The 17,231-nt window shown below is 38.4% G+C and overlaps 1 protein-coding gene across 1 annotated transcript in view; it reads left to right on the top strand.

The window, feature by feature from the left end:
- LOC139727358 (vasoactive intestinal polypeptide receptor 1-like) overlaps positions 1–17,231 on the top strand; it is a 193,780-nt gene that overhangs the window by 160,143 nt on the left and 16,406 nt on the right. The window contains exons 4-8 of the mRNA XM_071638318.1: positions 416–532; positions 3,131–3,158; positions 8,780–9,026; positions 10,022–10,175; positions 16,446–16,506. Coding sequence (XP_071494419.1) covers positions 416–532; positions 3,131–3,158; positions 8,780–9,026; positions 10,022–10,175; positions 16,446–16,506 — 607 coding nt within the window. The remainder of the gene's footprint in view (positions 1–415; positions 533–3,130; positions 3,159–8,779; positions 9,027–10,021; positions 10,176–16,445; positions 16,507–17,231) is intronic.

Below are 17,231 nucleotides of genomic sequence, written 5' to 3'. Positions count from 1 at the left end.
ACTACTACTACTGCTGCTGCTGCTGCTGTTGCTATGATACCATTACTTCTAGTAGTAGCAGTAGTATAAGTAGTAGTAAATAGTGGTAGTAGTAGTAGCAGTAGTAGTAGTAGTAGTACTAGTACGAGTGGTAGTAGTAGCAGAAAGTCGTCGTAGTAGTAGTAGTATAGTAGTAGTAGTAGTACTATAAATACTATAAGTACTATTGCTATTGCTGCTGCTACTACTACTACTCTACTACTCTACCACCACCACCACCACTACTACTATACTACTACTACTACTACTTCTACTACTACTACAACTACAACTACAACAGTAATTGTGTTAATAACACTGTATTAATGTTGACAAAGTGTTTCCAAAACTATTCAAAGTCACTTCATGACTAACTTTCCCCCCATTGTTTTCGCAGGGTTTGCCTACAAACGATGCGAAGAGGACGGGAAATGGTTCGCCCTGAGCGACAACGTATCGTGGGCCAACTACTCCATGTGCGCAGATGCCGATAACGAAAGCGTATACGGTGTAAGTCACATTAAAGAGATCGTATAGTTTTGGTTGAGACCTAACTTAAGGTTTCTGACATTTGTGTGTGTGTGTGTGTGTGTGTGTGTGAAATAACGAGAAACCTCGTGTGAAATATGGAACAGCATGTAATTCCAAGAGGGATTCAATGTTTATTTGAGAAAAATTGGTTTTCAAATACCTGAGATATCCAAAACAGAGCAATCCTAATATAAGGTGGGACCCACCTTTCACTTGGGTGTCTCAGCCATTCTCAAACCGATTTTCGTCTAATAAACTTTGAATTCATGATTAAGACTGTTTTTATTTTTTCCTTAGCGCATTCCTTCTTTCTTCTTCCTGGTTTGCGATATTTGTGATAAGGGTGCACATTAATGCATGATTGAAAAGAAATAACCCAAAGACAGAGTGAATGACATGCTAGATTGAAAAAAATAAATCGATTCCGGCAATCTAAGTCCTGAAATGAGACTCATGACACAACTGTGTCAATGATGTCTGTCTCGATGACTTCCTATATAAAGAGGGTCTCTGCATGCGGCAGTCGAGTTCTCTTAATTGATCCTTCTTTGTTTTCACCACAGAACGCACCTATTATACGGGCACTTACGATTGACCGAAGAAGTAAGGAAAGGCTAATGCTTGTCATCTCAATCGTTACTAACTTGGTTGGGGTTTTCCCTCGTGAATCTGTAGCCACATATTGGCCAATGTATTAGAGTGATTACCTGTACTCAAAACAGGGGAACCCCCCCCCCCAAAAAAAAAAAAAAAAAAAAAAAAAACCAAGAGAAAAACAAGAACAAGAGCAACAACAACAAAAGGACCCGAAAATATGGTTGCATGTGCACACTTTGTTACGTCATCCGCGGAATAACTTCTTAATAGTGTAGCTTGCATAGACAGGTCAGCTTTATTTCTCTATTCTATGTGGGGGCGCTGTGGCATAGTGGATAAGACTCTCGACTCCCGATCGGAGGACCCGAGTTCGAATCCCGCCCAGTGCTGACGTCGTTCGACAAGATGTTTTGCCCACCATGTCCCTCTCGACCCAGGTGCATGAATGGATAACTGGCAACGGTAGGGTAATAATAATGGCAGGGCCCTCTGGTAGAGCAGTGGCAATACTGAAGAGGCAACCCTAGGTAAATAAGACCTTACTGTGATTATGATGATGATTATTATAGGTTTTCCCATCCATTTTCGCACTATTGTCATTCAATTTCAAAGATTTATTATTCAATTTCGTCCCGAGAAGCACGTGGAACGCAAATCCTAACTTCAGTTTCGTCAATTGTCATTGTAATCCGAAAACATTTTCGAAGACATATCATTCAGAATCGTCAATTGTCATTCAAATTCGTCCCTCCCGCTGACGGATCGCAGAATGTGAAGATCAAATTCGTCTTTGTTCACACAATTTCATGAATTTTTAATTCAAATTAGTCAGATGTTGTCGATTCTTCATTTTGATGGTGAACCAACTTTATGCCGACATATTTTTACTTTCTCTCGTAAATTGTATCGTTACACATTATTCTCTAACCATTTGCTTAGACAATACACACAAAAACATGACTGCCAACCAAAATTGATTGAAGGATAAACGACAGCCAAAAGTAATAACCCAGGACAGTATGTCAGTGTCACATTTTGAACTTAAGTCGTAATGTTCAGATTTTCGCATCATAATGCATGAAGCAAACTTTAATTTTGTACCCTGGAAAGCAGCAAACGTAATTATGTTATCCATTCTTTGACATTAAACAGGCGACAATTCTACACTTAAATTTTGTCTTTCATCACGTTTGCCTAGAAATCGTTTGTCAGTGTTTTCGTTTGCGAGACGGTACGTCTGTTTGTATCAGTTTGTACTCGGATTGTTTGTGTATGTGTCTGTATCTGTGCTTCTCTGTGTGTGGGGGGGGGATTGAAAAAAAAATACATGAATGACTGGAAAATCACACCGGATAGAGATATGAGACGAATATGAATGAAAATTTAACGAAAATGATTGATAAAAGACGAAATCGATCCTGCTGTTTTGAGCGCTGCGAGTGAGACTGACGAATTTGAACTGTAAATGACGAAAATGTATGCCAAATGACTAAATTGAATGGACTTTATTTGAAAATGAACGACGAAAGACGAATTTGAAAGTAAGATTGACCTATTCCCGACATCCTGCGACGAAATTGAAGTAAAAATGTTTGAAAATGAATGGGAAAACGTATATTATTATTATTATTATTATTATTATTATTATTATTATTATTATTATTAATATTATTATCATCATTATTTTTATTCTAGATCTAGTTAAGGGTAGGTCCAAGTACATATATATATATATATATATATATATATATATATATATGTATATATATATATAATCATTATTATTATTATTATTATTATTATTATTATTATTATTATTATTATTATTATTATTAAATGACAAAAATATAAGAATTGATGGAAAAGCAAACTGGTCAGGGACTGGTGGTCTATGAAAGTTGTCGCCAGAATATCAGACGCGGGGGCCGGTCAGGTGCCATTTGAAGTATCATCAATTATTCTCCATGCTTCTCTGTGCCTACAGAAATCTACAAATCGCTGCAGATTGTACAGCATCGGCTACTCGCTGTCACTCGCTGTCATCTCTCGTCATAGCCACTGGAACTTCAGTAACGTATGCCATGTCGTCCACCATTAGCCACGTACGGTCCTGCATACCTCTTGCAGCAGTAACGTTGATGAAAGTGATATTGATGATGAGTGATAATTATTGATGATGATCATAATCAAGATGATGATGATGATAACTGTTAGTATTGAGAATAATAACGCTACTATCCAATCATCGTTATTATTATCATTTTATATGATCATTACTATCATTTTTAGTAACATTGTAGAACGAGTAGTCATCATTATTACTACTATACATCATATCGCTTTATGGTTATAATGGAATTGATCGTCGTAATGTCCTTGTAAAGCGCGAATGGTGATTAGTGTCATTTCTAAGGTGAGAAGACATGTCAACCACAATCAGATGAGAGATTATTCTAGAGTGTTCAACAACGTTCAAGAGATTTTTTTTTTTTTTTTTTTTTTTGCTACTGAAACATGGTGAATTGGGTTTCTCATTCAGCAGAACTCTTTCACTGCATTCATTATACAGGGTAGTGTGCTGTATCAGCGAGGCATTGGCGATGTTTCACTTTAACTTCATATTAAGCAGTTCTTTGTAAGAGTCAAGAAAACTCCAATGACTTCACGCAGGTCCGATCAGATGCGCACAAGTGGCGGTTTCTAACCTCTCCCAACCCCCTTAGCTCCTCCAGTCGAAGAGATGAAATCTATAGATGATATGAATCAATGAACTGTCACAATGGAGTATGATTATGTTTATTATGTCAAACCTGCCTTAACACACACACACACACACACGAAAAAGTGAGCTTTAGGAAGTTGCGCCAGTGCGTAGATACTGCTATTTGCCCGCCGAACTCCAGAAGAAGAAAAAAAAAATATGGAGCGATCAGGAGTGATGATGATGCCGATAGCTCACAGATCGGCTGCATCCGATTTCCCGTTGAAGGGTCCTCCAGCGGCAGCCAACCAGATTACTCATCGTCACGACCAATCTCGGCTCCCACTCCTGTGCGCGCGCGCATGGCAATTGTTGAACTGCATCAGTGATCGGTTGTCATGGGGTGCATTTTGCCGGTTCATGGCATGGCTGCATAGCATATCACCTTTCATCCATTCATTGTATGCCATTAGGAGACCGGGGGGGGGGGGGGGGGGGGGAGGGGGATGGGGGAGGAAGAATAAAACGATGATTCTTCAGAACAGGAATAGAATCAAACTCGTTCAAAATCAACGATCCTAATTCCAATTCATATCAACAGCTGGAACCAATTAAAGCTGAACACATTTTCCAGAATATTAGTATTACATGAGTGTTGTGATACATGTGATACAATTGTTCCATTCTTGTATATCGTGTTATTGTTTAAATTTCATATCATGCTAAATGAATCGAACTAAATATTTTCATGAAGTGAAGTGTTTATATGTATATAATACACACACACACATACACACACACACAAACACATACAGAATATATATCATAACTTTAGTCTTTTTGTGCCCGATTGGGCAGATAAATTCGACATGAATTTTTATATCCCATTTTTCTTTTCGGGCAACTATACTTTTAATTCCAGCCACCAAAACTTTAAATTCAAAGATTTTAGTGTCAGCATGGCTACGAGCATTATCATCAAAGCTTGATAAGACGGTGAATTTATTTTGCGACAACTTTGAAAAAAAGGGCCATGATATAATAAAGCCAATAATTCTTACGTTGTATGCAACTCTGTAATGATAAGATGCAAGAATGATACTATTTCTGGATTAATTCCTTTTGATTTCGGTTTGAATTTCGATCTCATTTAAGTCAGACTCACCAAAGGAAATGTATTCAAATCAAAGGCAGAGTTGACTATTATAATTGAGCCTTTGACCACGTGAATTAATGAAAAAAATGGTGAAGTTTAAAGTTTGGCAACTTTTTGTTCGAATCGTCAAATTTGCTTTCTGCAATTTGAGGACAACTTGAACAAGACGCGAGTTCCAATTTAAGAGCAAAAAATTTGCAAAAATCGATAGACCGATGACCGACTCCGGCACCGGCCCTCCCAGGGGCGAAGGGCCTCATAACGACCTGCTCGTCTTCATTTACAACTCCAAAGCAGGCAACGCTTAAAATCGTTCTGAAGTGGCGTTTTCCTCGCCATCTTGCTGATGACTCAGCTTCTTATTTCAAAAAAGAGAAGCTTTTCGATGTTCCCTTTCTCGTGAGAAAAAGCAGAAGCTGAAGAAGAGACAGACACAGATGTTTATTGGGAGCTTTTGATTTGCGACGCGGACGCTTTAGACAACGATTGGGTTGGCCGTTCCCCTCTCTCACTGCGTCGCTTTGCCAATAGGGAGCTTTAGATTTTAGACGCGCGGACGTTCAAAGGGAAAAAAAAATGTTCTGAGCGTGCGCAGAAGCGCGGGTCAAGTTGACGCACGCTTCTGCGCACGCTCAGAACATTTTTTCCCCTCTAAACGTCCGCGCGTCTAAAATCTAAAGCTCCCTAGCTTCAGATTACACGATGACGCAGCCCTCTCAAAGATAAACTGGCACACCCATAATTATGATCAGTGCATCAAGTTAGCTTTCTGCGTCGTAAATTAAGCGGACGTAAAAATAGCCCCAGAACGCGTAGTGAAAACTCAGACGACGCGAGCTATCAACAGATCGAGTTTGATAAACGAATTTGCACATGCGCAGAACATGATTTTTTTCCCCCACTGAACGTCCGCATCGCAAAAATCTAAAGCTCCCAAACAATGTGAAAAACTGAGGGTACATAAAATGATTGCGTCAGGAATACGAAAACGTTCTCTGAGATCACCACGAATGCGACTAAAGATTAGCTGAGGACCGTTGGGGGTTTGACCCCGTTACTCGTTGGAGGATTTGGAATATTTGGATCCTCATTCAGTGTCATTATGGAACGCATTTGGTCGTTCCCACTTTATTTGAATGCACCCCTTATATAAAGACTGCCAACATTTCTGAACCCCCCTTTTTTCTTGGAAACCCCTGTAAATTAGAAACAATGCATCTCACCTACATGTATCTCAGGTGAGCTCTTATTCTATTCTACTTTTTCAAGTGAAATAATCTTGAATGAAAAATGAGCTCTCCAAAGTAGCAGTAATATCTGGATTTTTCCCCCTGGGATATGACCAAATTTTCTACTATTTTGAAAATATTTCACAACCCCCTTTTTAACTTTCTCGGGAGTCCAAAGAGGAGGGGAGGAAAAAAAATCTCCTTAAAGAGGAATCTTCGGTGAAAGTCGAATCAACCTCCCCCATATATATATAATGATATATTTTTTACAAATCTCTGGCTAGATCTCTTCGCTGAAAATGTACCCCTTTATCGGAGATTTGAACACGCGTGAGGTCCATTGTACACCAAGGGGGGGGGGGGGGGAGGGGGGCGGGGGAATGAGGACATGATTTGACTCGAAGATTAAAGATTGTCAATTGCTGTAAACTAAATTAAAATTGCTCAAACACACACAGACAGACATTCACATATAGGCCTATCCTGGTATTACATTACATATATATATATATATATATATATATATATATATATATATATATATATATATATATGTATATATGTATATATATATACATATATGTAATATATATATATATATATATATATATATATATATGTATATATATTACATATATATAATATATATATATATATATATATATATATATATATATATATACATATATAATATGTCACGCATCAGGAATTGGCAGATACAACAATATGGATTTCAGTTAATCGGGATTGAAGTGAAGGAGCTAGCGAACAGGTGCGAGAGTGATGAAGAATGTCAAATCAATAGCGTCCTACGTAGGAGCCTGCACCGGGGGGATTTTAGCAGGAGGGTGGATGCCCATCGAGAGACGTTAGTCGTTTGCACTAAATGACGGAGTAAATCGACCTGACAAGAATTATGAAAATCCCCTTCGAAGTTCTTCTTGTCAAACGGAACGAACAAGAAAGGAACCCGCCATTAACGAGAAGAAGATGGGAAAAAATAGATAAGAAAGAAAGAAAAAAGAGAGAGAAGGGGGGGGGGGAGAGGAAGAGATAGGCAAAAAAAAAAAAAGAGTTGTTGATATTTAACGATTACTTTTCTCGGACCAATTAAAGGCATAATTTACCATTTGAAGAAGAAACAAATACCCAGCATTAATGCTTCAGAATAGTTCTAAAATGTGAGTTAGGGATAAAAAACAACCAATGCAAAAATTTTGAACCAGTGTAATCGATGTTAAGTATTGTTAAATATCTAAAATGTGAACAAATAGTTATAATAAAAATCTTTCCGGATTAAACTGTCTACAGTTATGGTTTAATGAGAAGAAGAGTGATATCTCCTTATATTTCAGGCTTTATTGCAAGATTTATATATGGTAGGAGGCTTTGTGATACAACTGACCTACACGTATATGCATCAAAAGTGATATCTTGAACATTTTATGTAATAAAACACCCAACCCATATGGTAACCAGAATGAAGGAACTATTACATTCAGTTGGATTTTAGTACATTACCATTTTGATTCATGATTAGTACTAACTTTCAGAGCAGTAGCATTACGCGTTCAAAGGTATTCAAAGTTGGAAATGAAAAGTGTATAAAAGGTTTTTGAGAAATAAACAAGGGTCTCCAAGACAAACCCAGTCACACATTTCTACAAATAATGTTCCAGAAAAGCTGTAAAAACACGCGATTCCCCCTGTCGTTTTATGATCCAAACTTAATAAGTACAGAGAAGAATAATTTCTTATTTTAAAAAAATTGTTAAAAGCAAAGATTTTCAAGGTTGACCCATTTAATGCCTATTATGAGTTCACATGTGAAAACGGGTTGTGCGACATTTTGTTGCTTTTGTGATGCACAGTCACATTTTCATCTCCAAGCCACTTCGGAGGTGGCTCATTGGCACATTGATACGAATGACCTTTCTTTTTTTTCTCAGTCGGTTATGGGCACTTCTTTCGTTTTCAGAACGACATAATGCATAAATTTTAAATAACAACTTATGGGATTCATCAATCCTGTTCAAACAAACAATGAACATTGATGAACCTGCGTACCAGTTGACCAGAATGATCCGTCAATCAACACTTAGGATAGGATCCATTTCATCGTATATATTGCATTGAACGTATTAACAATCTTTTTCTATTGGTATTGCCAAAAACCACTTTTGCTGTAAGGTGGATGTGCTGGCAAGCAGCATGTAAATCATGTAAAACGATTGCATGAATAGTCATTACATCACAGATGCTTATCCCTGTGAAATTACAAACCAACGTGCCTATTGGAGCCAGATTGTACTGGAGATGCAACCCCAAATCAAAAAAAAAAAAAAGAATGACAAATCAGGTGGGAGGTATGTTTCACTGACGCGGGACCGGGGACCCCTCATGAAAAGTAAATCGAAAGCAAGCCAAAAAGATACAGAAACAATATTCGGCACACGAATCGAAGGCCAAAAAATCTCAACAACAACAACTTTTGGTACGAATGACCTTTTTTTTTCTGCTCATGCGCAAAGTGGAACTGCGAACTAGCTTATCATATTATTTCTCTCTCTCTCTCTCTCTCTCTCTCTCTCTTTCTCTCTCTGCTTTTCTTCTATCTCGTAGGAAGCTCCGCTGCACACGCAACGTCATCCACATGCACCTCTTCATGTCCTTCATCCTCCGTGCCATCTTCGTCTTCATCCGCGACATCATCGACATCGAGGAGCAGAACGATCCGGCGCTCTACAATGCAAATACCGCCAACAGCACCAACTCCGCTGAGCTGGACAGAGGGGTAGGCAGCATAGGATGATTTAGTTGAATTCATTGAATTTTTTTTTTTTGATGTTCATTTCTATTTCGTTGCCTAAATACAATATTCTGGAAGAGAAATATCTGGAATAGAGATTGACAATCAGTCTATAAAAACAACAATGAAAATTTGTTACAATCAGATTATGGATATAAAGACTTTAGGAGATATCATTTCAAACTTGATATAAAACATACAATCAGTGAAAAAGATACAATCAATCAAATATACGATCATTCAATACATACAATCAATGTAAAACATGCAATAAATGTAATCTAAAGAGCAACAAAAACATGCTATCACAATCAGATTATGGGTATAAAAAGTTACACACTAATAATAATAGTAATAAGGAAAGTAGTACTAGTAGTACTAGTACTATAACTACTACTACTACTAGTACTACTTTCCTTATTACTACTTCTATCACGACTATATTTCATTACTACTAAAATAACTACTACTACTACTACTACTATTACTACTATACTACCACTACTTCTTCTACTACTACTACTACTATTACTACTATTACTACTATTACTACTACTACTACCACTACTATTACTACTACTACTACTACTACTACTACTACTATACAATAATATGTACTACTAAAACAACAACAACTTTTACTATATTCATAATTATCTGCCACATTTTGTTCCCAGTCGTTAGGATTTCTTTCCAGTTGGTCTTCATCTTTGCCCAAGTCTGACTACCTCCACTTCTTGATGTAACAGAAATATTTATTTGGCAACAGTTTGTATCATGAAAGGCTCGAGACTACTTGTATAGGGTACTCAATGTTTCTCTTCTGTTCCTTCTAATACATTTTCAGTGGCTTTATTTACCATTTTCTTATGTTTCAAAATAAACACAGCAACATTATGTCATCGTGAAAATATATGCAATAATGCGACATAATTATTCCGTATTCTATATCATCATGTTGTTGTTTTGTCTTGTTGCAGAATCCCGGATGTCAAATTGCATTTACGTTGATCCAGTATTTTCTCGTGGCCAACTTTTACTGGTTGCTCGTAGAGGGCGTGTATCTCCATTCCCTCATCACCTTGGCAGTTTTTACAGAAAAATCCATTTACCGATACATCGCCTTAGGATGGGGTAAGTTCGCTCACCTTTTACCTCGTGTCGTCCATGACAACGAATATAAATCTATTCATACAGCATACAATTTGGCTAACAAAAAGCAAAGACTAACAATGACAAGCAAGTGTGAGTGCATACATTCTATTCCCTCCCTTTAAAGAGATAAGGAGACTTCTTGTAAGTACGTATGTAGAACCCGTATGTAGAATAAAGTTCATTAACCCCTTAAGAGTTTGTCTTGGGGATGACAGGATATTTACTCCTGCGACAATTGCTCCTGTCTTATTTTCTCCTAGGACTTATTAGGGTTAGGGTATCTGGTTGTAATAGGGTCTTTAGGTCTAATCTGATGTGAGGATTAGTTGATGTGAGGATTAGCATAAGTGTTATGGTTATGTTTGTGGGTAGAATTGATGTTTGGCCTAGCGTACGTGGGAGCAATAAATTGTCGCAGAAGTAAATGGCATGGATCCATCTTGGACGGTGAAGTAAGTTTAGCGCCCTCTATCATACGCCGTCACATTATGATGTTTGAATTTTTAAAGGAATTATTACACTATACTTTCTAACTACTACTTACCCAAGCTAAATTCCAAGGAGCAATTCGCTTTTAGAATGTAATAACTGACAATTTTTTTCGATATACTTTGCAAAAGAATGTACAATGACAATGGAGAAGTCTGTTTACTGGTAATTTTCATCATCGACATCTATCTCATTAAATTTATCAATATCGGAAACCTAATCACGTGTTTCAACGAGAAGGCTATACGGGTGTTTTTTAAATGGTCGTGTCACATACTCACCACTGTGTGCAGAAAAATGCATTTTCTATTTTTTTCAAAGATGTCAGCTGTAAACGATTTCACTTCATTGTGAATTCCTTTTACTTGATAACCATGTGAAGGGGTTTTAAAGGGATTGTACAGTACTGGTTGTGGTGAGGATTCAGCTTGTAACGTTTTGCGAGATATTTAGAAACCACTCTATGAAATGTTACAAAGCGTACAGTATTCTGAGGGGAATCAAAAGGTTTTGAAATGACTGAGATATCCAAAAAGAAGATAAAACAAAGAGATCCTAATAAAAGCTTGCTAGCCTGTCAATTTTGTTAGGATCGCTTTTTTGGCTATCTCCGCCATTTCAAGACCAAATTTCATCAAGTAAACGTTGAATCCTTCTTGGAATTACATGCTCTTTCATATTTCATAAGAGGTTTCTCATTATCTCACCAAATAATGTTATAAACCTGAAGATAAGTCTCAACCAAAAACTATAAGTTCCCTTTAAGGTGCAAAGAGAGTTAAACTTATAACACATGTAGTAGAGGACATGGCGATCTTTTTGCCTCATCAAGTGTTCTAAAAGATTTCCGAAATAGAGTGTTGTTTCATTAAAAAAAATAATAATAAAAGACTCTGATATGTTCAAATATGCGCTTCGTTTGAGTGTTACGCAAGTGTAAAGTTGCATCGCATTCCATAAGAATAAGATATAAGATTTGTTTGTCAGTTGACTTTTTCACCCTCATCTTCTCTGCTCACTTTTCGTTTTTCTTCTTTTTTCCCTCATCGTTTAAACTGATGTCAGTGTAACCGGGCAAATAGGTACGTGAAATCGGAGAGGGGTGTTATGACTCCGATCTCGCGAATGAATAAATAACGACCAGCGGGGGGAAAAGAGAAAAAGAAAGAGATTATATTCAATAGCGAAATAGGGACGAAATGTGGGGAAGAAAACGATGTTTACCCGATGGAGCGAAGAGAGGGGTCGACTCAAGCATTGTATATAATCCTCGTCTTCTTTAAGCCTGATTGACGGCTATATCGCTCGGAATGATGTCGTCTGCGGTTCATTCGATATAATAGGGCGCGGTGAGATTTGTGCGAGTGTAACAGTGCCCGCAGGAGGATCATTCCATGGAGTATGGCATTGTGCGTGTGTGCGCGCGTGCACGGTTGCTTGTGTGCGTGTTAGTGTGCGTTTGTGTGTGTGTGTGCGTGTGTGTGTGTGTGTGTGTGTGTGTGTGTGTGTGTCTGTGAGTAAATGTGTTAAAAACGCTTTAGGGAAGCAAGAAGAATATTAACAGAAAAAAAACAAAGACCTACAATCTTCTCGACGCATCGTCCATCGATGGCCGTGGGGGGGGGGGGGGGGTAGAGAATCAAAGAAAGGAGAACGAGAGGGAGAGAGAGAAAGAAATGAAAAAGAGAAATGAAATCATTTCCAGCGAAACGGTCTTGAGTTACTAGCTGTTTACATGCTTCCCAAATAGAGAAGAGCGAAAGGTTTAACCAAGGGAGATGGGAGACAGGTTCATCCTCACTCGTTCCTGGTGTAAACTGTTCTGTTCTTGCTATACTTGTGATATGTTATGATTTTACGTCATCATGAATAGTAAGCCTCCCACCTCCCGATAAACACACACACACGAACACACACACAAAAGCTACAACAAGGCCTCTAAATATCATAAAAGATATGAAAGCAACAGGAACGTTGTCATTTAGACGTGTTTTTCCCCCCATCGACTTGGTATCTTGCTTAGACGAAATCGCACTTTTGCAGTTCTCTGCGAGCTGCGTAGGTACTGGCAAACGCCAGCCAACTCCATAGCATAATATAGATCGATAATATGCATCGTAGTATTCAAAGCATGGCGATCCGAGGAAATGTACCATTTTGAACGATCTTAACGAGACAAAATTCCTCAATTCGAACAAAATACTGGACTCATTTTTCGAAGTAACTTCTGATATCAGATTCATTTAGAGTAAGATCAAATAAAGATGGCGTTTAAGGCAGTGACAGAAGTCTGTAATGAACACATGTTTTTTACCAGGACAAGTTGTTTTTTTTTTTTATGTGTGGTTTTTTTTTTTTTGTGAAGCACCTCAAAAACGTTTTATGAAAAGAAAAGATAGACAGAAATAGTTAATTACTTCTTGAATCTATATCAACAGTTGCAAAAAGAGAGAAAACCTAAAAAGTTGATGAATAAAAAATAAGCAAAACTCGAAGATTAAAGACGTCAGTGATTTTACGTATAGTCACCAGGGGGTTAATTCACCACGTCTTAACTTGCAAAAACGTAAGTAAATTTTTAACATGTATCGTACCCCATGACCTTTCGTTCCAAGAGAGTAATGTCTATTCATTGCTAATAACAGCCAAAAGCTATTGTGCAGGGTACACATTCCGGAGGTTTCTGCAGACTACATGTAGAAGAAGAAGACGAAGAAGAAGAAGAAGAAGAAGAAGAAGAAGAAGAAGAAGAAGAAGAAGAAGAAGAAGAAGAAGAAGAAGAAGAAGAAGAACTTCGTGAATATCTCCACTTAACTGGTAGAAGAAAAGAACAAATTCCCATGATTGTGTGGACAAATACTCATATCATTTTATTTCAGCTAACATAAGAGTGACGCCATACTCAGTAATTGTACAATCCATGCTTTTATTTTCTGTTAACGCCAGCAGTTGATTGTTTCCAACTTTCTGCACTGTTCTGTGTTGAATTATATCGTTTTGATTTGGGTTTTGTTCGATTTTATTTTTATTATGCATCGTTTGAGAGTTTGCTTATTGATCTACGAGAGCAAAACACACAGGCACACACACAGGCACGCACACACACACACACACACACACACACACACACACACACACACACACACACACAGACAAACACACAAGAACAAAAGGTAAAGAGCTTTTTCGATGCAAACCCCCAAACCATCTTCATTGCATGTGTCGCCGTCACGTGATTTAACCACGAAATTGTCAATATTTTATTGTAGTCCCGCATACTTTGACAGGTGTCCCGTTTGCTTAGATATATACCAAAAATTGTTTCAAAATTTGTGACAAAAGACTTCACGTTGTTCCTCATCTTTCATGGAGACTCCCTAAATTCACGGAAGTCAATGCCTCCAAAATTTCTCTCTTTTTGCTATGTAGGTGACAGACACAACTTGATGGATTAAACTTCAATGGCTGCTTGGCGCGTCATCTTTCAAGGAAAGGATGTTTACATCTCCACTTGTGTAGACGTCATGGTGTGTGGTGTTAGACAAGCATATAAAAATCTTTACGAGAGAGGCGCTACATTAAGAGCATGAGGACAGGAGTATGAATATTCATGCAATGAGTAATCTCCAGGAAACATGCCAAAAATAAGTCCCGTGAACTCACAAAAGTGAGGATACCCGGTCTGAATAAATGATCAAGAATGAAAAACATGATGTAGTTGCGAATGACAAGGTGTAATGAGGGCGATTTCGGCCTGTTATGTGGGCATTTCTTAATTATAGATGTGATATCGAAGATTATTGCTTTGACGCATTTTTTGGACGGTTTTTGACGCTTTTCGTCTTATTCAATCCTGCTCAGCTTCTACAGAGGACAAAAATGCCAGATATGAAATGGATATCGGCTAATTAAACACCCGGATGGAGATTTGTCTCACCGCTCGAACCAGCTCTGTAGCTTTGACTTTGGGGACCATGATTGCCTTAAGAGCCGATTCAGTCCGATAAGTGTCGAGTTAGTTATACGTGTGTTAGAATCGTGTTGAGCCTCTATCGAGCGTGTCCAGCCGACGTACGTCCTATCACAGTATGTTGAGGTTCCGACGACTAAACAATAAACGTCACAGAAATTTTTTCTCGTCGGTCATCATCGGAAGCAAAGTTAATCGCTTCCGGTCACCCATCGAAGTGTGTCAAACAGCAGTCCGATGAATCCGACTTGTTTTGGTCGACTATCAGGTCAGTGTCAGACAGGTCGGGAGGTGATCCGATGAGACAAGATCGTCCGATGAGGATCGCGCGCGACCTGTCTGACACTCACCTGATAGTCGACCAACCAAATCGGATTCACCATGCTGCATTCCTCCTCGATGGGTGGCCGGAAGCAACAAACTTTGCTTCCGATGATCGACCGATGAGAGAAAATCTTTGTGGAATGGGGGTTTAGCTCTAAGATTAGTTCCTTCATCAGACGATCTTACCTCATAGGATCACGCCCGAGATATCGGACACTGATTTCATAGTCGGCGGCCAACACAAGTCGGATTTATCAGACTGCGATCCGACATACTCCCGTGGGCGGTCGGAAGCAACAAACCTTGTTTCCGACGAGTGACCGATAAGAAGAAGAAGAAGAAGAAAAAGAAACTCCGTGGAACGGGGGAACAGGGGTATAAACTTGATTGAGTGTTGGTTCCGGGGCTCTTCAAGCATTGATATCACCCTCCGTGAGCCGTGGTGTGAGTCCCTGGAGCTTGTCGGAATAGATTCCATCGGAAATAATCGCAATGCCAATATTTGTGCATTTTGGCGATCAGATGAGGCTCCGGTGGTCAGTGGAAGGGATATACCCCTTCTTTTACCTTTCCATCCATGATAGCTACCATCGAGGATACGTTAAATTGCTTCACGTTCACATGTTGCTTATCAATTAGCCATAATAAGCTTATTTCCAATAAACAGTATCTCCTCTTTTGATTTATTTTGTTTATTTATTTTTTATCAGCGCACACGACTCCATGATAAAATCCGAAAGTGTAGCGCACATTTTGCAACGACCTCCCCCACCCCCTCTTCGTTTCATGCATAGCCAAATTTGGAAATAGGAAGTACGCCATACTGATACTGCCTGTGGTGATATAACCGCTTCATAATCACTATAATTATGTACTCTCCACTGCCCAAGATCAATGCACTATGTAAGACCTTTGTAACTCATGCTGTCTTGTGAGAAAGCTGATTAGTGACTTTCATCTCAATCGACGTTGAATGCTCCTTATGTCCACCACTTTTTTCCATCTGGTTTTTTTTTTTATAATAGGCCTACGTGTTTAATAGTTTCGCGAATTTCTATTCTGTACGCGTCCCTTGCTTCGCACTTGTCCTTTGTCCTTGTTAAATGTAGGACTGCTGTCCAATGAAACAAATCTAATTTTGATGACAGTCTCCTGAACCGTTTTTCTCCGGCTGATATAAAACACATTGTAAGCTTTCTTTTACTGTTGCATGTTATCTTTTATACAACAACGAACATCCTAAGAGTATCTAAAGTAGATATGAAATGAACCCTCTTTACAATCATTCGTCGATTAGGGTTTCCCCCTTCAATGTTTGCAAATATGTTTCATTTGTTCCGAAGCTGAAAGACAAGGCGGATGGGTAACATAGAAATGAATGAAATGACATCAGAATAAAAGCTTTTAACGTTTGGACTCGCTTTTGTAAGTTCTTGTTTTGTTTTGTTTTGTGTTTCTATTTCCAGGCTGCCCGGTATTGGTGGTGGTACCCTGGGCCATCTACAGAGGTAGACAGAAGTCGCCGGGGTAAGAAAAGGATTTCTCAATTAAGGTTATAATATAGTGTTGGTCGATATGGAAATTCTGGTTTTAACTTTGTGCAAGATAATTAGAAACCACTTACATGACTCATATGAAATAGTAAAAAGCTTACGATTCTAGAGGAATTAAAAGTCTACTTAATGAAAATTGGTTTTAAAATGGCTGAGATATTCAGAAACAATGGAAAACAAAATGGTCCTTATAATAGTTGGAACCCACCTTTTATTGGGATCACTTTCTTCTTGGATATCTAAGCCATTTCAAAACCGATTTGCGTCAAATAACTTTTAAATCCTCTTGGAACTGTATGCTTTTTAGTATTTCATATAAATGATTTCTTTGCGTATGAAACATCAAGTTCTCGTAGCCAATTGGTCAATGACTTTATAGGTCTTAGAATGTAACACAACCATGGCTTTTCACTGTGGTGGGACAGATGCACATGCATCCTTGAAACTCGTCTGTTTCAGTGGGTGTCCAGCGACGTTACATCAGCGGCTAGTTTGCCGCAAAGCTATATCCTGCCAGGAGCCGGTGAAATCAAGTGTATGGAAGTTACACTGCAAAAAGTTAAATGTGAAACACCGAACTTGTATTAAACTTTCGGTGCTCATTTGTGGTGTTGCATTAACACACACGGGTGTCACTTCAAAATAGAAAACTGTCATTTTAAGAGGTGATTAATTCCTTTTCTTCTGGTTGATCTTGAA

This window comes from Diadema antillarum, unplaced genomic scaffold, assembly GCF_040938485.1.
Source record: "Diadema antillarum isolate AM-2024a unplaced genomic scaffold, OU_Dant_1.0 seq00000127_RagTag, whole genome shotgun sequence".
NCBI lineage: Eukaryota > Metazoa > Echinodermata > Echinoidea > Diadematoida > Diadematidae > Diadema > Diadema antillarum.
Note: the sequence above shows the minus strand (reverse complement) of the source record. Positions and strands in the feature narration are given on the sequence as shown.